Below are 23,444 nucleotides of genomic sequence, written 5' to 3'. Positions count from 1 at the left end.
GACTCTTAAATATGGAAAACAAACAGAGGATTACTGGAGGGGTTGTGGGAGGGTGGATGAGTTAAATGGGTAAGGGATATTAAGGAATCTACTCCTGAAATCACTGTTGCATGATATACTAACTTGGATGTAAATTTTTAAAAAATTAAAAAAAAAATTACATTATCGGTATTCCAACATTTGGTCACTTTTAATCTACAAAATCCCTATCCTCTCCCTCAATCCTTAAAAAAAAAATTTTTTTTTTAATGTTTATTTTTGAGAGAGCGCATGCGCATGCGCAAGCGCAGGAGCAGAGAGAGAGGGAGACACAGAATCTGAAGCAGGTTCCAGGCTCTGAGCTGTCAGCACAGAGCCCAACGCGGGGCTCAAACTCACAAACCCCAAGATCATGACCTGAGCTGAAGTCGGATGCTCAACCGACTGAGCCACCCAGGCACCCCTCCCTCAATCCCTTAATTTACTTGCGATACTGACTTTGTGAAGACTAGGTCAGTTGTCTTAATGAATGCCTCACATTCTCATTTTTTTGTCATTAATTTATGCCTATCTCCTGTGTTTCCTGTAAAATGGAAGTTAGGTCTCGAGGCTAGAACAGATTCAGGTTCACAATATTTTTTTGGCAAGAACACATATAGGCGATGCTTTGTGTTTCATACTCATCACATTAGGAGACATGTAATGATAGGCTGCCTAAATGATCATAAATTTGGTAAGATGGTAACCAGATCCCTCCTGAAAGTCATCTACAGGGCTCCTGGGTGCCTCAGTTGGTTAAGCATCTGACTTTGGCTCAGGCTGTGGTTCCTGGGTTCAAGCCCAGCGTCAGGCTCTATGCCCTCTCTGGGACTCTCCCTCTCTCTCTGTCCCTATCCTGTTTGCACACACTCTCTCTCTCTCAAAAGTAAAGAAACTTAAAAAAGGTCATCTACATATCCTAAGTCTACATTCACTTTGATTTTGTTCTGACATGTTTCTTGAATATTACATATTTTGTGTGTAAGATATAAAGCACAATGAAACGACCATTATTAAAATAGGTATTACCACTATTGTTGAATCTGTGTGCTTGCTGTTCATTCTTCTAACTCTTCAAACCTGACTTCTACTCCTTCTATTCCACAGAAACTGCTTTTATCACGTTCACCAACAACCTCACTGCCATATCTAACAGACAGAAATTTCTGTTCTCTTCTTAAGCCCTCAATATTAATCACTAATCCCTTCTCTTGGAGAAGGTTCTCTCTTGGCACCACTTCCAACCTCACCCAGTCTTCTCAGTCTTCACTACATCTAGATACTGGTTTCTATCTTTACTCTCTTTCTAGGCGATTTCATTCATTCCCATGATAACTTCCAAATTTATGTCCCAAGTGCAGCCTTTTCCCTTAAGCTCCAGACCCATATATTCAACCACGTATCGAAATCTTTACTTTGATATCCAAAACTAGCTCCATTTATAACTTCTGCTCACCCCCCTACCAGCAACAGCATTTGCAAGTTACTCAACCCAAAACCTAAGTAAAAGCCATCCTTGATTCCTTCTCTTCTCTCCTCTTTCATCTAATCTCTTAACAAAACCTGTCCGTTTTATCTCTAAATGTATCTTGAATGTATTTACATACCTATCAATTTCTGACCCCCACACCATCCAAGTCACTACCATATCTCACCTGGCTACTAAAAAACAACCTGCCTCTTCCTCTCTTCCCCCTTACTCTCCATCCGTCACCACAATAAAACCAGAGAGACCACTGCTAGGTATTTAGAGGCTGTTTCCGGGTGTAGTCTTTACATTTCCTGTTTTCTTTCTGCCCACAATGCTCTTCCCTAGCTCTGAGAATTGCTAGGTCCTTTCCTCATTACCCTAACCCAAAGTAAGCTACTCTATTTTTGTCAGAACACCTGTTTTATTTCCTTTATTACACTATTTACAGTCTGTGTCTCTTCTCTTCCGTAGGATGTTTTAAGTTCCGCAAAGGCAGGGACCTTTATTGTATCTCCAGCATCTATGGTTATCATAGATACACAAGAATTTGTTAATGAGTCACTGTTCAAATATTTATTCAATATTTACTGAACACCTACACTGCCCCAGACACAAGGCTTAGCTGTAAGAGTTGCATAATAAGTGTTCGCCAGTAGGTGTAAGGTTAGTGAAGAAATGTACAGCAAAGAAATCTTCTGTGACTGGAGTGAGCAGAATTCCCAAAGGCAGATTTTAGAAGAGTTTCTTCCAGAATTGACAGAAAGCCGAATAAAAAAGAGTTGTAGGGGCATCTGGGTGGTCAGCTTCTGACTCTTGATTTTGGCTCAGGTCTGATAGTGAAGCCTGGTTAGGATTCTCTCTTCTCTCTCTCTCCTCCTTTCCCCTGCTCTCTCTCTATACATAAATGAACAAACAGCACCCCTAAGCCCCACGCCAAAAAAAAAAAAAAAAAAAGTTGTAAAACAGCAGGACACGGGGACCTGGGTGGCTCAGTTGGTTAAAATGTCCGATTCTTGGTTTAAGCTCAGGTTATGGTCTCATGGTTTGTGGGATACAGCACCACGTAGGGCTCTGTGCTGACAGTGCGGAGCCTGCTTGGGATTCTCTCTCTCTGCCCCTCCCCTGCTCACACTGTGTCTCTCTCAAAATAAATAAATAAATAAAAACTTAAAAAAAGGATGATATACCATGATGTTCACCTCAGTCAAAAAATGAAGTTATTAAAAAAAAAGGATACACACGCTTCAGAAAAAATTTTAGACTACTAAATCCAGTGACCTTGTCAATGTTGATTCTGTTTGACTTTCTAATTTGCCACTGATGATCACCTTTGCCTTCTTGAAACTCTACCCATGATTCTGACAGCTCCACCCTATCCCAGTTCTACCTTTCCTACCAATCCTCAGATTTCATACTGTGTTCCTCTTCAATGCCCACCTCTCACTCTTAGTGTGCATCAAAGTTCTACCTTTGGTCCTTATCACAGCAGGAGCAGCTCCCGCAAGTAATCTTCCCCAGCTTCAACCTCCACTTTTTAAAAAAAAATTTTTTCCAATGTTTACTTATTTTTGAAAGAGAGAGAGAGAGTGCACATGAATGGGGAAGGGGTAGAGAGAGAGGGAGACACAGAATCCGAAGCAGGCTCCATGCTCTGAGCTGTCAACACAGAGACCTATGCGGGGCTCAAACTGATGAACTGTGAGATCATGACCTGAGCTGAAGTCGGACGCTCAACTGACTGAGCCACCCAGGTGCCCCTTCAACCTCCACTTTTATACCAAGAACCAAATCCCTACTGTCTCAGCCTCCTGCCTGAAAGTGTATTTCCAAATGCCTACTACTGGCTATATCTCCATCTCACCCTCTCTTTAAGCCAGTTACTTCTCGTATCTTCCCTAGTTCAGTTAACGCCATTACCATTCACCTGGCTTTAGAGTCAGCCATGAACTTCCTCCTCCCCAAGCTTCAACAGATAAACAGATTTTTACCTGTGCCAGAGTCTCTCCTTAACCAAACTCTATCCAGCCTCCTTTGAAACTTTTCTCAACTAGGCCTCAACCATGGCCTAATAATAGTTGAACAAAACACTCATGGTTCCTAGGATGACCCTAGCCCCCTGCCCTGAAAGTGCCTGCTTAAGAAAATCTCAAGGTTGCAAAAAGAGTTTACTGTTTGTTCCACCAACACCTGAAAACAGGGCCCCTGTCTCCCAGGCTCTGTGGGAGGGTAGGAGTCTAATGTCAGTAAGCACCAGTTAGCAAACCCAGATGGGTTTCAGATAGGCCAACCCTTCTTTCTCACATTTTGTAATTTTTCACTTCCCTGACTCTTCTGAGCCCCCTTTCTCTGCCCCCTCTATTCTCTCATCCTCCCTTCAAAATGCCGAGTTACCCCTGTACAAATCGAGGTTGAATTTAATTCATACTTTTCCCTGTTGCAATAGTATGTTAATGATTAAAATCTGTCCTTGTCACATTAACTAGTATCCAGCTTTGTTTATCTGTGAGTCGTTACCCCAAAATGGTTCCAACTGACAACTTCCAATGACACTGTTGTACTTTACAACCCACCACCTTTCACTTCTAAACTATTAAATCTTTGAGAGCAAGAATCCATGGCACAATGCACACCACGAACATGCTCTCAAATGTTCCATTCAACATCTTAAACTTCAGTTTTCCAAAGGATCCAAAGTGGTTTACAATAAATTCAACAAAATAAAAATACAAAAACAAAAATCTGGGATAGAAATATACCAATTTGTATAAAAAACAGAAGCGATGAATACAAACAAGGATGACCCAAAGAATCCATTATTAAAATTGATCTGAATTTTGACATGTCAGCTGCGTGGCAGCCAAAACAAAGCAATGAGCAAACACTTACATAATTTTCATTATCCGTGATGGTGACTTTTAAAACACAAAAGTTTAAAATTTTGACTTTTCCTTTTTTGGTTGCTGGTGCTGCTGACGTCATATCTAAGAAACTACTGTCTAAGCCAAGGTCATGATTTACTCCCAATTTCTTAAAAGAGTTTTATGGCTTTGACCCTTTACATTTGTCTTTGATCCACAGAGTTAATTTTGTATATGGTGTAAGGCAGAGGGGTCCAACTTTATTCTTTTGCAAATGGACACCTGTATATAACTTAGGCATTAAATATAATACCTAGCACATGAGGATAATAAAAATAAACCAGTGATCCACACAAGTTCTTTCTTAATGAATTTATCTTTAATTGCGATGCCTTCAAAGTTAATGATTTTTATGATTAAACCAATCTATTAAACCAAGAAACTGCCGCAGTATACAACAAGTTCATTTCCTGTGTCAAGTTTCTTACTTCTGTGTCCCACTAGGAGACTTTTGTCAGACTCCCCAAAGCAGACAAGGATCATGATGCTCCCGCCAAGAAAATCATACATCTGTGTCCTCACTGCTAGATGTGAAGCCATATTCTTGATTGAGTTCAGCCCAGAATGCTTTCCAAAGTCTCTACCCATGATGAAAAGGTTTTATCTACTAAATCCAGAGTAAAAGCCAAGATCTCCCTTTTGAAAGATCTTTGAAATATCCCAAAGTCAATGTTTAACCTCCATAGAAGGAAAATTCAAGATTTTTCCAAGGAAATTCATATTTAACTGGTAATAATTTAGTAATGATTTGCTTAGCTCCTAAGGCTAAACTCATACAGAACCCCCATTTTAGAGGTAGGGAGACCAAGGCATAATTTACAGAAGGACCCAGCTAATTTAATGGGTCTAATCCAGGTATTTCTAAAGCCAATGCTCTCTCCATTACATACACTTAATAGCATACTAGCCACAAGGGGACTCCCTTGTTATTTTCTGGAAGAAGTGTCAATGTTCCTTCTATCCTAACCATTGCCTGACTCAATCCCTTAAATGAGGTGTGGTCTGGTTCTTGCCAGGAATAGGGAATACAAATATTAGATAACAACACTGATATGAACAGAAGTAGAAAACTGTAGGGACTGGCAAGTGGTTAGGCAGTCATTTCAAGGCTGTCTGCCACCTCAAAGAAAAACCGAAAACAACCATTTGAGTTAATCCTCCTTGTTTTAGAAGCCCTCCACCCTATTTGTGTGTGTAGGAGGGAGTCACGGTGGCGGCAGTTGCATTGATGATATCAAGTTGAGGGAAATAGGATGAAGGGAGATAAATGTCATTTAAGTATGGTGTAAGGTTTGAAAATGTTTTCAAGAAGTTCAACATTATGTAAATGGACAGAATGTCTTTAAGGGTTTGTATTAGAAAGATATAGTAGGGCGCCTGGGTGGTTCAGTTGGTTAAGCATCTGACTTCGGCTCAAGTCATGATCTCATGGTTCATGGATTTGAGTCCCGCATGAGGCTCACTGCTGTCAGCATAGAGCCTGCTTCGGATCCTCTGTTTCCTTCTCCTTGCCCCTCCCCTGTGCTCGTGGGCACAAGCCCGCAAGTGCTCTCTCTCTCAAAAATAAATAAACATTAAAAAAAAAAGTAAATAAATAGCTAGGCTGAGAAAAGGCAGCTGTGCTGGATGGACCACCAAAAGGCACACTGGAAACACTGTGGTACTGGTGAAAGGGGCTACAAAGCCAGACAAACTGATTTCTGGTCTTGCTACTTAATAAATGTACAACCTTGGATGTCATTTATCTGCATCTCAATTTTCCTACCCTTACCCTGTCTACTTCAGAGTTATGTTGAAGAAAATTGAGAACATACATGAAAATAATTTAGGATTAGGTTTGGTAATAGCTTTTCAAACTTCTCAAATTTCTCCCCGGCAGTTCATGACCAGGAAATATGGCCAACAAGGAAACAGTGTGAAACAGGTAGGACAGCATGAGGCTCTCAGGGTGTTATCTGCAAGCTTGTCAAAAATGCTAGTCATCAAGACAATGGGAGAGGCTCCTCTACAGGACAAGTGGGTCAGTCCAGAATGGGGCCATACTAAGGCTACTTCTATTCTGGCAGATCCTCACAGGAGTGGGCTGAGTAGTCATCACTCTAGGAAACAAAGTTGAGTCTATAAACTAGGTGGTTTGGCTAAAAGACCACATGGGGAAACTTACGTGCATACACAACTATGTATTCAAAGCTCAAGGTCTAAGTGAAGTATGGCACACTGAAGTACTGAATCAACAAGGTGTTGACAGTCCCAGACACTAGTTCTCTAATACTGATTTTCCTATAAATTTATTAGTCCTTTTGGCTCTTGAGTCTATATGTAAGTGCAATGGTCAGACCTAGGGGTGGGAAGTAAGGGGTGATGAGAAACACAGGATAGGACTAGGATAGCTACAGTCCAAACATTTTTTTCTCCAAAAGAAAACTTCCAACTATCCTTTATAGACTGTGCAGAATATGGCAGCTCTCACCTTCTTAGAGAGACCCAACTGCCAATACCACTAAGTGCTACAAGGAACTAAGATGAATTAAAGTAGAGAAACCAAAGAGCTCAACTTCCATTTAAGCCAACCCCCAAATATTCACTTAATATCTCCTAAGCACTCACACTGTTCAAAATATCAAGAAAAAATTAGGGGTACCTGGCTGGCTCAGCCAATAGAGCGTGCAACTCTTGATCTCGGGGTTGTAAGTTTGAGCCCCACATTGGGTATAGAGATTACTTAAAAATAAAATCATTATATGGCACCAAAACAGACATTCAGATCAATGGAACAGAATAGAGAACCCAGAAATGGACCCACAAACATATGCCCAACCAATCTTTGACAAAGCAGGAAAGAATATCCAATGGAAAAAAGACAGTCTCTTCAGCAAGTGGTGCTGGGAAAACGGGACAGCAACATGCAGAAAAATGAACCTGGACCATTTTTCTACACCATACACAAAAATAAACTCAAAATGGATGAAAGACCTAAATGTAAGACAGGAAGCCATCAAAATCCTCGAGGAGAAAGCAGGCAAAAACCTCTTTGATCTAGGCTACAGCAATTTCTTACTCAACACGTCACCAGAGGCAAGGGAAACAAAAGCAAAAATGAACTACTGGGACCTCATCAAAAAAACAGCTTCTGCACAGTGAAGGAAACAATCAGTAAAACTAAAAGGCAACTGATGGAATGGGAGAAGATATTTGCAAACGACATATCAGATGAAGGGTTAGTATCCAAAATCTATAAAGAACTTATCAAACTCAAAAAACAAACAATCCAGTGAAGAAATGGGCAAAAGACATGAATAGACACTCCTCCAAAGAAGACATCTAGATGGCCAACCGACACATGAAAAACTGCTCAACACCATTCATCATCAGGGAAATACAAATCGAAACCACAATGAGATACACCTCATGCCTGTCAGAATGGCTAACATTAACAACTCAGGCAACAACAGATGTTGGCGAGGATGCGGAGAAAGAGGATCTCTTTTGCACTGCTGGTGAGAATGCCAACTGGTGCAGCCACTCTGGAAAACAGTATGGAGGTTCCTCAAAAAACTAAAAATAGTACTACCCTACCCAGCAATTGCACTAATACAGGTATGCTGTTTCAAAGGGGCACATGCACCCCAATGTTCATAGCAGCACTATCAACAATAGCCAAAGTATGGAAAGAGTCCAAATGTCCATTGATGGATGAATGAATGGATAAAGAAGATGTGGTGTATATATATACAATGGAGCATTACTCAGCAATCAAAAAGAATGAAATCTTGCTATTTGCAACTATGTGGATGAACTAAAGGGTATTATGCTAAGTGAAATTAGTCAAAGAAAGACAAATATATGACTTCACTCATATGAGGACTTTAAGATACAAAACAGATGAACATAAGGGAAGGGAAGCAAAACTAATTTAAAAAACAGGGAGGGGGACAAAACATAAGAGACTCTTAAATATGAAAAACAAACAGAGGATTATTGGAGGGGTTTTGGAAGGGGGGGATGGGCTAAATGGGTAAGGGGCATTAAGAAATCTACTCCTGGGGGCGCCTGGGTGGCTCAGTCGATTGAGCATCTGACTTTGGCTCAGGTCATGATCTCGTGGTCTGTGAGTTCAAGCCCCACGTGGGGCTCTGTGCTGACAGCTCAGAGCCTGGAGCCTGCTTCGGATATTGTGTCTCCCTCTCTCTCTGCCCCTCCCCCACTCATGCTCTGTCTCTCTCTGTCAAAAAAAAACATTAAAAAAAAAAAAAAATCTACTCCTGAAATCTTGTTGCACTATATGCTAACTGACTTGGATGTAAATTAAAAAAAAAAATAAATAAATAAATAAAATGGTAAAAATAAAATCATTATATATAATTATATAATTTACATATATTTATAATACTTAATATATATTATATATTTATACACTGTAACTTATATGTAAATTTATTGTGTATTTATATAAATATATTATACATTTCTATAAATATATCTACATATACGCATATTGTATACATATATTATACATATATATGTACATATATAAAATCCAAATAATCTCTAAACTGACTCAAATAGCAAAGTAATTTATTATTCATTTTAAAAAATGTGTGTGCCAGGCACTGTGTAAAGGAGTCTGCCTTTAGGAAGCTTTACAACTTACTTTACAGCTGTCATGGCATTAAGAATATAAAAAGACAATGAATCTAAGCATTCAATGAGTTCAGAAGGTGGGAGTGAGAACTGTCTGTCCTGAGCGTAAGCTCTACAGTGGTCTTTGAAGGCTAGATGTTAATATTTTGGAGCCGGGGGGCAAGAAACAGGGAGAGAGAATTTTAACCATGTTCAGTGTGGAGCCGATGCAGGGCTTGATCTCAGGACCTTGAGATCATGACCTGAGCCAAAACCAAGAGTCGAATGTTTAACTAACAGAGCCACCCAGGTGCCCCTAGATGTTGTTATTTCTAAAGGTAATAGGGGTAGGGAGGGAAAGCAGTTCACCAGGAGCAAAGACTACAAGATTAGAAGGCCCAAGATTTATTTGAGGAACAAGAAGTTTGATTAGAGAGGTATAAAAACAAAGGTCCACAGCAAAATGTCTCTGAGTTATAACAGTGAACTTCTGACTAGTTGGCCTCTATTCTGCAGCACTATGCTGCTCCAGCCTTAGTCACTGAACAAGGAGGGTTCTGCAAGTCTGTAGGTTGGATTACACAAATCTCTCTGATTAGCTCTTTGTTTTAACTTTTAGTAATCTGAGAAAGGGCTTTTCCAAGAGCCCTTCTGACAAATTAAAAGCAGAGATTTCTCTAACCTATATATAATAATCCAAAAAGGAGGAGCCAATTTTGGAAGGCAATCTTCGAGGCCCCATATATATATAAAGGGCCCAGGACAATACAGCGGAGTGCCAGATTGAGAGGCCACACAAAGGGAATCCTCTCTGCCAATGTTGCCCCTCAAATCCTATCAACGCCTTCCAATGTGAGGTAGTGGGAAAGAAGGCCAATTTGGGAGACAGGTGATTTCTTCTCAGCTCCTCCTCTAAAAAGGCCTCACTTCCCCATAAGGGCAATTCCTAGGAAGTTATGGTCAAAGAGGACAGCTATATTCTCCTGCTTTCCATAACAGGTGGTTTTCCCTTTTCCTTTCTCCTGACACTGTAGCTCCTTTCTCTTAATCTTTATTCTTCCACCTTCACTCCCTCCAGAGCTAGGCTGTAGGAACCAATGAGCCAGAGTTTTAAAAAAAGGGCCTATTCTCTACCATTTACTTCACCCCCAAATAAGCAACTCCAGTCACATCTCATTAGACAATTACTGCCTCTTTGGAAGATGGTGATAATTTCCAAATCTACATCTACAGTCCACACCTAATACCCAAGCGGTACCTTCCAACCATAACCCATAAGCATCTTTTTAAAAAGCATGTTTTAAAAAAAAATTTAGGGGTGCCTGGGTGGCTCAGTCAGTTGAGCGTCCAACTCTTGATTTCAGCTCGGGTCATGATCTTGCAGTTCATGGGTTTGAGCCCCACACTGGGCTCTGTGCTGATAGTGTGGAGCCTGCTTGCCATTCTCTCTCCCTCTCTCTCTGCCCCTCGCCCACTGGCACATATGCACGCTCTCTCAAAATAAATATATTAAAAAGAATTTAAGTTATCACTTTTCCCATAAATCTGCTCCTTATACATTTCTCTTAATTCACAATCCACAATCCCTTATTTCAAATTCTGAATTCAACAGAGCTCTGAAAATAAGGTTTTTAGTAAATATAGCTTCATCGCTTCTCGGCCTTTTGGCTAAGATCAAGTGTAGTAAATATAGCTTCAAAACACATTTACTAAAACTTGAACAAAACACGAGATGACAGCCCTTCTTTATCTCACTTAATGGTTTGCTACAAAATATTAACAATAATTGACTATATATATAGAACTCTATCCCACACCCTGCTGGATGTGCTATCCAACTTATATGCACTATAATGCCTTTTAAAATCTAAATAATTAGAATTCTGAAATATCTGGCTTAAATGGTTTCTTCAAGACATGCATTCTCAATGGGGTAAATACTGCACCCAGAAGGGTGAAACTGGTTCATGGGGCGTGGGAAGGACCTAGATATTACAATGGTATGTGGTGCTCCAAAGTGCAACATTATCAATAAAGTCTTATTTCTTAGTATTTAATTTCTCTCATTGGATTTTCTTGAGTATTACATGAACAGTATTGACACTAATTTCATGAAAGGCAGACAATAAGTATGCAAGATCTGTACTACAAATCTATGGTGAACAGATGGCTATGACGGGGGCACTTTCTCTGGACTAACCACTGGGTCCTGAAGTCACACGAGAGGTGGCTTATGCATGACTGTCATGCCTGTGGATGTTATTTAATATGTTTGATACTCAGTGCTTTTGCGTGTGACAAAGGTTTTGGTAATTAAAGTTTATGTTTTGTTATTTAATTCCACAGACTAAAATCTGTCATGATTCATTATGCCAAGTATTGAAAAGAGAAATGTCAACGATAGCTAAAGGAGTGTCGAAAAGCTAGTTAAGATGTAAGTTTTTCCTATCAAGCAGTTTAAAAGTTCACCAAAAATAGGGAGCCTGGGTGGCTCAGTCAGTCGAGCATCCAACTCATGGTTTTGGCTCAGGTCATGATCCCAGGGTGGTGGGATCGAGACCCTCCTCAGTCTCTGTGCTGAGCATGGAGCCTGCTTAAGAGTTTCTCTCTCCCTCTGTCCCTCCCTCTGCTCGTGCTCTCTCTCTCTCTCTAAAATAAATTAGGTAATAATAACAATAAAGTTTGACAAAAAATAATTTTAAGAAAGTGATTTTTTTTTAATGTTTTTATTCACTTTTGAGAGACAGAGAGATACAGAGTGCTAACAGGGGAGGGGCAGAGACAGAGGGAGACACAGAATCTGAAGCAGGTTCCAGGTTCTGAGCTGTCAGCAGAGAGCCTGACACGGGGCTCGAACCCACAAACTGCAAGATCATGACCTGAGCCGGAATCGGACGCTTAACCGACTGAGTCACCCAGGTGCCCCGTGATTTTTTTCTATTATTGGAAAACAAGAAGCTTTCATGGGAAAAGGAACAGCTTTGAATGATCTTTAAATTTGATTATATTGGGGGCACCTGGATGGCTCAGTTGGTTAAGTTAAGCGTCTGACTTTGGCTCAGGTCATGATCTTGCTGTTCGTGAGTTCAAGCCCTGCATGGGGCTCTGTACTGACAGCTCAGAGCCTGGAGCTTGGTTCAGATTCTGTGTCTCCCTCGCTCTCTGCCCCTCCCCTGCTCACGCTGTCTCATGCGCACCCGCGCACTCTCTCTCTCTCAAAAATAAACATTAAAAAATTTTTTGATTACATTTGTTAGGTATTCATAAATGTTAATTTGCATGTGTAATTTGATACTTTACAATTCGTATAGGTAAATAAAGTATATTAAAAGTTACTCAACAAATACCAGCTATAAAACTTAGTTAAACGCAAACAGCTTTTTAACTTTTAACCCCCAATTTTTTTTTTTAATGTTTATTTATTTTTGAGAGAGAGACAAAGTGTGAGTGGGGGGAGCAGCAGAGAGAGAGGGAGACACAGAATCTGAAGCAGGCTCCAGGCTCTGAGCTGTCAGCACAGAGCCCGACGCAGGGCTCGAACTCATGAACTGCGAGATCATGACCTGAGCCAAAGTCGGACGTTTAACCGATTGAGCCACCCAGGAGCCCCTTTTAACTCCAAATTTTAACCTTACTTTGAATAAAAGCCAACTGTATGCTTACTCTTTATGCATAAAGAAAGCACAGATATATTTACTGTATGTAAAAAGATAGAAATTTCATTGGAGGGATGCATCAGGGGAGGAAAAAGTCTAAAAGGGTTCCTTAGGAGGGTGATAATAAAAAAAAAAGGCTAAGAAAAACACATACAGGGATTAGGGGTCTGTACTAACCTCTTCCCAGCTTTTCAAACCAGAAACTTGGGAGTTACTCTTGATAACCCCTTTTCCCTTATCCCCACATCCAATCACTAAGAATGGCCAGTTTTATTTCTTTAATTATTTCTTGGATTCTTTTTCTCCATTCCTACTGCCAATTGCCCTAATTCCAGTCTTCGTGATTTCTTGGGTAGACTTTTTAAGAGCCTCATTAACCTCTTCTTTCTCGATATACTTCAAACTTCCTGAAACAGTTTGCCTCTCCTCTTGCATTAGCCTGCTCCAATTTGCTTGCATACCATCAAAACTCATTTTGTAAAAGCAACTGTCAGGTGCATGATGCTAAATTCAACCAACCTTTTTAAGTACTTATTTTGCTGGTGCTCTTAGCAGCACTCAACCCTGACAACCATTTCCTTCTTGAAATACTTTTTCCTTGGTTTTTGAAACAGTAATCACTGATTTCTTCTTCCAATTCTGGCTGCTGATCCTCTTCTTCTTGCATGTGAAGGCTGATGCACCTTGATGTTCTCTTTTCAGTACACCTCCCATGATTACATCAGTGATTCCATGGTTTTAGTTACCATATACAGATAAATAGATGATCAAACACTAACTCCATCCCCAGACCCCTCTTGAGCTCCAGAATTGTATATCCAATCGCTTTTGAGACATCCTCCTCTGGAGATCACAGAGATACCTCAAAATATTGAAATTTAAACTCATCTCAGTTAACAGCATCACTATCCACTCTGCTGTTTAAGGCAAGAGGCCAGGGAGTCCTGCAATTTTTAATTCCCCCACAGGCCCCATCAGCCTCCAGGTGATAACCAAGTCCTGCTAATTCAAATTCCTAACTCTCTTATTCCCTACCATTACCACCTCAATCGTCATCATCTTCTCTTGCTAGGACTATTGCACTACTTAAGAACTACTTTTTTTTTTTTTAAGTTTATTTATTTCCTTTCACAGAGAGTGAGTGGGGGAGGGGCAGAGAGTGAGGGAGAGAATCCCAAGCAGGCTCTGCACTGCCAGCGCATAGCCTGAAGTGGGGCTTGAACCCATGAACAGTGAGATCATGACCTGAGGCAAAATCAAGAGTCGGATGCTTAACTGACAGAACCACCCAGGCGCCCCAAGAACCAACTTTTAAAGAACCTCCTAGGGGCGCCTGGGTGGCTTGGTCAGTTAAGCGTCTGACTTCAGCTCAGGTCATGATCTCACAGTTCGTGAGCTTGAGCCCCACGTCGAGCTCTGTGCTGACAGCTCGGAGCCTGGAGCCTGCTTCGGATTCCGTGTATCCCTCTCTCTCTGCCCCTCTTCTTTCTGCTCTCTCTCTCAAAAATAAATAAACTTTAAAAAAAAATTTTAAAGAACCTCCTAGTTGGAATCTTACTGCAGTCTGATTCATCCTCCTAGAGCTGTCCAAGTTATAGAAATAAGTAAATTTGATATCACAGATTAAAACCCTTCAATGGCATTTCACTATCATCAAGATAAAGTCCAAATATCATTCCCCCCATGCTTCCAATCCATTTAGTCTATGAATCTCTTGTTTCTGAAATAATCATTCTCTCCCTCCCACTGACAACTCTCATCGATAGGTCAGATCTCACTGAGCTTAAAGGCCTTCGCTGATTCCCCTGGGCTGGGCTGGACCCCCTTACTATATGTGCCCATAGCATTCTGGACTGCCTCATCCAAATATTTACCATTTTATACTGCTCTCCAAAGTATGGGATGCAAGTTTAAGTAGGAGATAGGAAGAAATACATACATGTATATATGCTAACACATGTATTAGTAAGGTTTACCTTTATCATGGGTGTACATACACATATAAGCCTATTAATACTGGCAATGTGGCAATGTTTATCTGTCGGTCAGATGGCCAAATTTTCCTGAAGGAAGACTAAAAGTTATACCAAAAAGGTGAGGATACTAGTTCATTCACATTTAAGATAGTGCCTCATACTGTAGTTTGTGAGCCTAGTTAAGTGGATTTGCAAACTATCTAGTTTTAACTAAATATTTGCAAAATGGATAAATGGTATGGAGTACCATCAAGAAACTTAATGGAAGATAATGTTAATAATGTTATCACAAGAGGAACAAAAAACAGCAGAGCTGACGTCCCTGGAAGAAAGATCTCCCAAGTATCAGAATTCCACCTGCCACATCACAATAAAACAAAACAAAATATTATGGCCAGCTAGTCAGATCTAAGCCAGCCAAAATTTTTAAATTATCTAGAAGACTAGTTAAAATATGGACTTACAATCTCTTGTGCATCTTACTCCAAATGTATATTGTGCTTAAAAAGAGTCCCTACTGAATATGTAATGCAATCACGATCAGTAAGACTTTAAAAATGTGTCTTCATCCTTTTAAAATGTTTTTTGTTGGTTTTTTTAGGGGCACCTGGGTGGCTCAGTCAGTTGAGCATCCTACTCTTGATTTCGGCTAGGGTCATGGCCTCATGGTTCATGAGTTTGAGCCCTGTGATCAGGCAGCGTGTTGCCGATGCAGAGTCTGCTTGGGATTTTCTCTCCTTCTTCTCTCTCTGCACCGGCAAGCATGCTCTCTCTCTCTCTCTCTCTCAAAATAAACTTAAAAAAAAAAAAAAAAAACCTTGGGGTGCCTGGGTGGCGCAGTCGGTTGAGCGTCCGACTTCAGCCAGGTCACGATCTCGCGGTCCGTGAGTTCGAGCCCCGCGTCGGGCTCTGGGCTGATGGCTCAGAGCCTGGAGCCTGTTTCCGATTCTGTGTCTCCCTCTCTCTCTGCCCCTCCCCCGTTCATGCTCTGTCTCTCTCTGTCCCAAAAATAAATAAACGTTGAAAAAAAAAAAATTAAAAAAAAAAACCCAAAGAAACAATAATAAAACTTTTTTTTAAACACATAGAATTTGGTAAAATACATAAACTAAGAAATATTTTATAAAATACATGGAATATTATTTTCTAATATTTTACAAGTAAAACCGGATGCTCTTGGGCTATATTTGGCCTCAAATATCCTATGTTTGGTTAGCTTAAGCTTTCTAGATTTTAAGAGTTAACTTGTAGCATTTATCAATGTTTAATCCAGAAATATCATGAAAATCTGGATTTCTAACTTCAAGAGGAGACAGATGATGAAAGGAATGGGAAATTATGCAATACAGCAATACTAGACCTACAGTCCTCCAGGGCAACAATTGGCTAGAGCTGCACAGACTGCATGGAGCTCCATAGTCCTCGCATGCTAGTCTCCATGTAGCTGATTACCCATTAGAATTTAAATTCTGACATTTCACAAGATAGACTTTTGTCTCTTTTGTTTACCACTATATTTCCAGGGCCTGGAGCAGAACAGTCCCTGGCACATACTAGGTATTCAATAAACATCTGCTGAAATTGATGAATAACTGTTGAATAACTGCCTGGCCCCTAAAAGTATGTTTCTGACAAGTTTTCATGTTACTGCCTTCCCCTCAAAGACAAACTGATTAATCTATATTTAGCATAGGGCCTGAAATATAGTAAGCCCTTTATTTATTCACTGACTAAAAGAAATTACTGAGTACTATGTGCTAATAAACACCATGCTAAAATGGTTTACATTCATTAGCTTATTTAATCCCCCTAACAATCCTATGACATAGATATTATTATCCCCATTTTAGACATGAGAACTCTAAGACTGGAAATTAAGTTACTGGTTGAAGAACAAATTATATTACAGATTAACTGTAACACAGGAAAACAATATGAAATGGGCTACATGAAAGGCAAGAAGAAAGTGCTACAGAAATCAGAAATTCACTTCCAGTTTGGAAGGCAAAAAGCATTTGAGAGTTCATGAAGTAGCATTTAATTAATTAATCAATTTATTTATTTATTTATAATGTTTATTTATTTTTGAGAGAGAGAGAGAGGGAGGGAGGGAGGGAGGGAGGGAGGGAGAGAGGGAGGGAGGCAGGCAGACAGACAGACAGAGCAGGAGCTGGGGAGGGGCAGAGAGAGGGAGACACAGAATCCAAAGCAGGATCTAGGCTCTGAGCTGTCAGCACAGAGCCGGGGGCAGGGCTTGAACTCATCATGGACTTGAGTTTATGACCTGAACCCATGTCATGTCAGACACTTAACCAACTGAGCCACCCAAGTGCCCCTAGGAGGTAGCATTTATTATTTTTTTTTTTAATTTTTTTTTTTCAACGTTTATTTACTTTTGGGACAGAGAGAGACAGAGCATGAACGGGGGAGGGTCAGAGAGAGAGGGAGACACAGAATCGGAAACAGGCTCCAGGCTCTGAGCCATCAGCCCAGAGCCTAACGCGGGGCTCGAACTCACGGACCGCGAGATCGTGACCTGGCTGAAGTCGGACGCTTAACCGGCTGCGCCACCCAGGCGCCCCGGAGATAGCATTTAAATTAGACCTTGAAGGGTGCCTGGGTGGCTCAGTCAGTTGAACGTCTGACTCTTGATTTCAGTTCAGGTCATGATCTCGATTTTGTGGGTTCAAGCCACATGCTGGGCTCTCTGCTGACAGCACAGAGCCTCCTTGGGATTCCTTCCCTCTCCCTCTCTCAAAAATAAATAAAATAAATAAACATTTAAAAATAAAATGAAAATAAAATGAAAATAAACTAGTCCTTGAAAATCAGGCAAGACTTCCATAGGAAAAGATTGGTGGGGAAAGAATTACTTGTGTTACCTTCTCTGCCAGTAATGCTAAATTACAAAGGAGGTAGTCTAACTGGAATGCAGGATATGTGGATACATCTTTAAATAGAGTAAGATTAGTAAAATCAATAGGAAGGCCTTGAATACCATATCGTATGGGTTATGATTTTATCCCGTAGATAATAGCAAGTCCATGAAGGTTCCTAAGCTAAGGAGTAGAGTGACCAGATCAAATGGGTGTTTTAGCGACGCTGCTGCAGAAGAATTACAGCAGTGGTACAGGAGGCTACGGAAAAGTTCTGGAGGGCTTCTAAATTAATATCTTTACAATTTACACTATTTGCTTACATCTAATATTTCACAAATCTTCATTAATTTTAATAAATACTGTTATCCATATTTTCACTTTGATGAGCCTGAGACTCAGTAAGGTTAAAGAGCACAGAATATTCTTTGTGGGTCTATGCTGTGAGAAAAACCTACACAAAGCAATTTAGAGGAGACCTCAGTAACACAATCACACAGTCTTCAACTGCCAATATGGAAATGGAAGAAAAGAGTGAGGAACCAAAGATGGGTAGATGCCCTAGTGTCTGGGCCAGTGGTCCTACCATTACCATTAACAAAAATGCAGGAAAAGCAGGTCAGGAAAGGGGAGTGAGCTTGATGCTTGTGGGACACTTAGGTGGTGACTGATGGTTCAGTGCCATCTCTGCAAGTAGCTGTTACAAATGGTGGGGTGGGTGCACAAGGTTGGAGAGAAACTAAAAGAAGTATGGGCTAAGTTACTTCCTGACCTGGAAGTGTTATCAGAAAGGTTTTGTTACTTGCAGCCAAAAACAAACAAGAATTGGCCTTCAGTATCCTAGTTAAACCAAGAGATAAGACAGTTCCAAAGTTGCCTAATTCAGTAGCTTAAAAACATCAGATTCTTCCCATCTTCTCTATTCTCACTCTTCAAGCTGCCTGCTCTTATTTATAAATTCTGCCTCATCACCCCAGCATTACTAATGGCAATTTCAGAGTCAGAAAAGGGCTCTTTCCTTTTTAGAGGCAGAACATAGCCCTTAATTGCCATATGTTGGTTAGAACCATACAACTTAAGTGGTTCTACTTATTAGCTCTGACCTTGCACAAGTTACTGAACTTCTCTGTGCTTGTTTCATCAACTAGAACATGATAATCTGAGACGGAAAGGAGTTAATATTATAGTACTTAGTGCCTAGCACATAGCAAGTTCTATTTAAGTGCTGGCTATTATTATAGCTTTTCCATCTCTCTTTTTTTTTTTTTTTTTTTTTTGAGGCTCTCACACTTTGGTGATACTTGAGTTAAAATATATGCTGGCAAAAAATAAAATAAAACCTGGCAAATTTTTTTTTCATTTTTTGAGAGAGAACGAGAGCATGTGAGTTGAGGAGAGGGGCAGAGGGAGAGAGAGAATCCAAAGCAGTCTCCACTCTCAGCGTGGAGCCCCTTGTAGAGCTCAATCCCAGGACCCTGGGATCATGACCTGGGCCAAAACGAAGAGTCAGATGCTCAATGGACTGAGCCACCCATGAGCCCCCTGGCAAATCTCTTTTATTTTATTTAAAAAAATTGGGGGTGGGCGCCTGGGTGGCTCAGTCAGTTAAGCGTCTGACTTCAGCTCAGGTCATGATCTCACCGTCCATGAGTTCAAGCCCCGTGCTGGGCTCTGTGCTGACAGCTCAGAGCTTAGAGCCTGCTTCAGATTCTGTGTCTCCTACTCTCTCTGCCCCTTCCCCACTCACACTCTTTCTCTCTCTCAAAAATAAAATAAAAACAGGGGTGCCTGGATAGTTCAGTCAGTTGTGTCAGACTTCAGCTCAGGTCATGATCTTGTGGTTCGTGAGTTTGAGCCCTGTGTTGGGCCCTGGGCTGACAGCTCACAACCTGGAGCCTGCATTGGATTCTGTGTCTTCCTCTCTCTCTGCTACTCCCCTGCTCACGCTCTGTCTCACTCTATCTCTTAAAAATAAATAAACATTAAAAGAAATAAAGGGGTGCCTGGGTGGCTCAGTTGGTTAAGCATCCAACTTCGGCTCAGGTCATGATCTCACAGTTTGTGAGTTCGAGCCCTGCATTGGGCTCTATGCTCTCAGCCCAGAGCCTGGAGCCTGCTTTGGGTTCTGTGTCTCCCTCTCTCTCTGCCCCTTCCCCACTCATGCTTTGTCTCTCTTCCTCTCTCAAAAATAAACAAACATTAAAATTTTTAAAAGGGAAAGAAAAGAAAAACATAAAAACATTAAAACATTAAAAAAAATAAAAATGTTTAATGTTTATTTTTGAGAGCGAAAGAGGGCGTGTGTGCAATCACAGGAGGGGCAGAGAGAGTGAGGGAGACACAGAATCCAAAGCAGGCTCCAGGCTCTGAGCTATCAGCACAGGGCCCCATGCAGTGCTTGAACTCAAGAACCATGAAGTCATGATCTGAGCTAAAGTCAGACATTTAACGGACTGAGCCACCCAGGCACCCCACTAACAAATCTCTTTTAAATAAAGAAAGCTTTTCCAGAAATCCCTCAGGCTTCCCTTCCTATCTAATTAGCCAGAGCTGTATCACATACCCAAGCCTAAATCAATCACTGCCTAGGGAGACAGAATTACAATGATTGGTTTATAGTTTATATTAATCAAGACCTATCCCTGGGGCTGGGGAGGGGCTGCCAGATTCCTGGTTAGCAAAATGGCAGGAATGGTTGATAAAACAACCAGTGTCTGCCAAGACTTAGTCTTAAAAGACTGTGGTCTCTGCTAGGGAGGGTCAGAATAAGTAACTTCCAGAGCTGCAAGCATCACCCCCACAGGGCTCCTAATGGCAGTGAAAGTCACTACAAAAGTCTGTTAAAGCTAATAAAGTTTGGCACAGGACAAACAGTATAGGATACAGGCCAGGGCCTGAGTGGAGCACGTCTGACAGGCAGTGAAACACAGCAGGTTCTAGATTCATGGAGGTGTGGTGCAGGCTGTGTTAGTGTTCCAAGCACACAAAGGGCCTAGACCACCAGCCTTGGACAAGTCACCTAATCTTCTCAGAGCCTCAGTTTACTCACTTATAAATGGGGATAACCCAAACCACCTTGGATCCCATGTTAGGATTATTTAAAATTTTTTTTTTTCAACGTTTATTTATTTTTGGGACAGAGAGAGACAGAGCATGAACGGGGGAGGGGCAGAGAGAGAGGGAGACACAGAATCTGAAACAGGCTCCAGGCTCTGAGCGGTCAGCACAGAGCCTGATGCAGGGCTCGAACTCACGGACCACGAGATCGTGACCTGGCTGAAGTCGGACGCCCAACCGACTGCGCCACCCAGGCGCCCCCCATGTTAGGATTAAATGTATCCTTACACTAGTTTCACTCACATCATGTGTATAAAGACCAGCCAAAAACACACACACCAATAGCTGGACATGCGCAAAGGCCAAGTGGGATAGGAGAGAGGTATCTGAAATGGAGTTGGAAAGAAAAAAGGAGGCCACCTGACTCTATACTAAAAAGCCCCTTCAGGACCTTGGTCAGGCTTTGTTGCTCCACATAAGAACTTTCATTTCAGGGGCATCTGGGTGGCTCAGATGGTTGAGCGTCCGACTTCGGCTCAGGTCATGATCTCATGGTTTGGGAGTTCGAACCTTGCGTCGGGTTCTGTGCTGACAGCTCAAAACCTGGAGCCTGCTTCGGATTCTGTGTCTCCCTCTCTCTGCCTCCGCCCCACTCATATTCTGTCTCTCTCTCAAAAATAAACAAAACATTAAAAAAAAGAAAAAAGAAAAAAATAACTTTCATTTCAAAGTCTACCAGAAAAGGACTAATTTTTGTTCACACCTTAACTCTTCTAAGAGGTTTATGTACAGCAAAATGAGTAAGAATCTCATGTCTGGCTTTGCTGCTTACTAGCTGTGTTATCTTCTCTAAGGTAGTTTCCCAATCTGTAAACTTATTTCACTGCGCTTAATAAACTAAACACTAGCTCCTTCCCTTTGAAGGAAGTGTTTCTAAAATTGAAGGCCGACAGAAATCTATAACATAAAAGTCCCCCAAATGTTTCACTTCATAAAGCTTCAGTTAGACAAACCTATCAGGCTTGACACTGGATTCTGAAAACCAGAGTGCTTAAGGGAAAGGAATGCTACTGCAGGTAGAAAAGAATCTGTTCTGATGCCTGCAGAGCCCTTACTAGGCTGTTTTCTAAACACTTGTTATCTTATTTAGTCTTCAAACATCTTGGTAACACTCTCTCCCCTCCTTCTAGAGATGAGGAAAGGAAGGATCAGAAGGGAAGAGAAATAACATTTACTGTGAACTGTGCTACATGCTTCCTATGCACACTGCTGCATTTGATATTTAAGTGACTTCTCTTAATATCTGATATTTAACTGATGAGAGCTAGAAAGTGGCAGGCAGGATTATAATCCCAGATCTGATTCTAAAGTCACTGCCTTGCAAAAATAAAAAAAAGTCATTGCCTTGCTCAAGGGAGTAACTTGTTTCTTCAGGATCTGGGATCTTACAAAACTAAATCCCAGAACCTCATTTAGCACTCCCTTCCACACACAACTGCTGGAGTTAGCAATCTACTTTGTAGTTTTTCAGTTTCTTCAGACTAAAGATTTCAAAGTGGGCACACCAGCACACAAAAACACCTTTACAACTTTGCCCAGGGTTAAAAGCTTTCTTCCCCCTTTTCCAGCCCAACCACTAGGGGGCCAAGCCATAAAGAACTGCAGCTATAACCTAGGGGTCTGGATCACCGGGGTATAGCCACTAACTGTATGACCTTGGGTAAGTTACTTTACCTCTCTCTAAGCCTCAGTTTCCTTACCTGTAAAACAGGGGTAACAGTAGTAACTGGCTCACTAGCTTGTGCATATTAAGTAAAACGTAACATGTAAAGCAGTCAGAACAATACCCGCGCGTAGGAAGAGTTTAGCAAAATCAATCGAGTTTAACGCTTAAGAGGAAGTATCTCTTCACTGATGGTTCTGTCGCTAAGTCCAAAGACTTCGCCATCGTATTATCCCTGAGCACAGGCCTTGCCCGCCAGAGTCCCTTCAGAGAGAGCAACAGGTCGCTCCTTTTCTCCTAACCAGTGCCAGACCCACAAACCTGAAGTCCCGATCTACCACACATGGCCCCGAGGTCTCGGTCTGTGATTTTCTACTACCAGGCTGTCACTGAGTCCAACCGAACCACCCCATTTCCGCCCGCGGCTCGGGAAGTTCTGCCGGCCTGCAGCGGCCCAGGCTGCTTTCGGCATGGCTGCCCCTCGTTACGGGCCTGGAGCTAGCTCGCCTGGCGTTCCCTCACCGGAGGACTCTACTCGCGACGTAGGCAGGATTTCCCTCGAGTTCAGAGGAGCCCCGAATCTAGTCAAGATGCGCGTCGGTCAAACACACGCCTGGAAACGGCTCCCTGAGCGCCGCCCGGGCCTGCCGCCGGGCGCCCGTCCCCCCAGCCGCGGTCTCGGCGCAGGCCGAAGGGTCGGCCCCTTTCCAGCCCCTGGGAACGCGAGGGCTCCGGCCCAAGGCCACCACGTGGGGGCTCCAGGCGTGGCAAGGTGCTCCCGGAATCAGCCCCCAAAGACTGCTCCCGCAGGGGCCCTAGCCCGGCCCCAAACTGGCCTGAGCTGCTCTCCCGGCCTGGCTTCTCCCCTCACACCTATTTGGAGAGGTCTCAGACATTTTCCGCAGACCGGAGACAGGCTCCCGCTAGGCCCCACGCCCCAGGAGTGTCTCAGCTCGAGTCCCCAATTGCCTGGTGGCCTTACTCACCCATCGCGGCTCCGCTCGCTCCTACTTGGCGGCGGCAGCAGCGGCAGCTTCAGCAGTAGCTTCAGCAGACAATATGGCGGATCTGCAGGACGGCAGCCCGAAACGGACAAACAACTTAACATTCAACCCCGGGAAGAAACGCG

General features: G+C 42.0%; 1 protein-coding gene and 1 pseudogene across 1 annotated transcript in view; one reads left to right on the top strand and one right to left on the bottom strand.

Moving 5' to 3' along the window:
* KPNA6 (karyopherin subunit alpha 6) overlaps nucleotides 1-23,444 on the bottom strand; it is a 66,930-nt gene extending 43,486 nt beyond the window's left edge. Inside the window, exon 1 of the mRNA XM_086716315.1 lies at nucleotides 23,302-23,444. Coding sequence (XP_086572441.1) covers nucleotides 23,302-23,305 — 4 coding nt within the window. The 5' untranslated portion in view covers nucleotides 23,306-23,444. The remainder of the gene's footprint in view (nucleotides 1-23,301) is intronic.
* On the top strand, nucleotides 10,676-10,823 carry LOC112848983 (U2 spliceosomal RNA; annotated as a pseudogene).

This window comes from Puma concolor, chromosome C1 (genome assembly GCF_028749965.1).
Source record: "Puma concolor isolate L17-30 chromosome C1, mPumCon1.1.hap2, whole genome shotgun sequence".
Classification (NCBI taxonomy): domain Eukaryota; kingdom Metazoa; phylum Chordata; class Mammalia; order Carnivora; family Felidae; genus Puma; species Puma concolor.
Note: the sequence above shows the minus strand (reverse complement) of the source record. Positions and strands in the feature narration are given on the sequence as shown.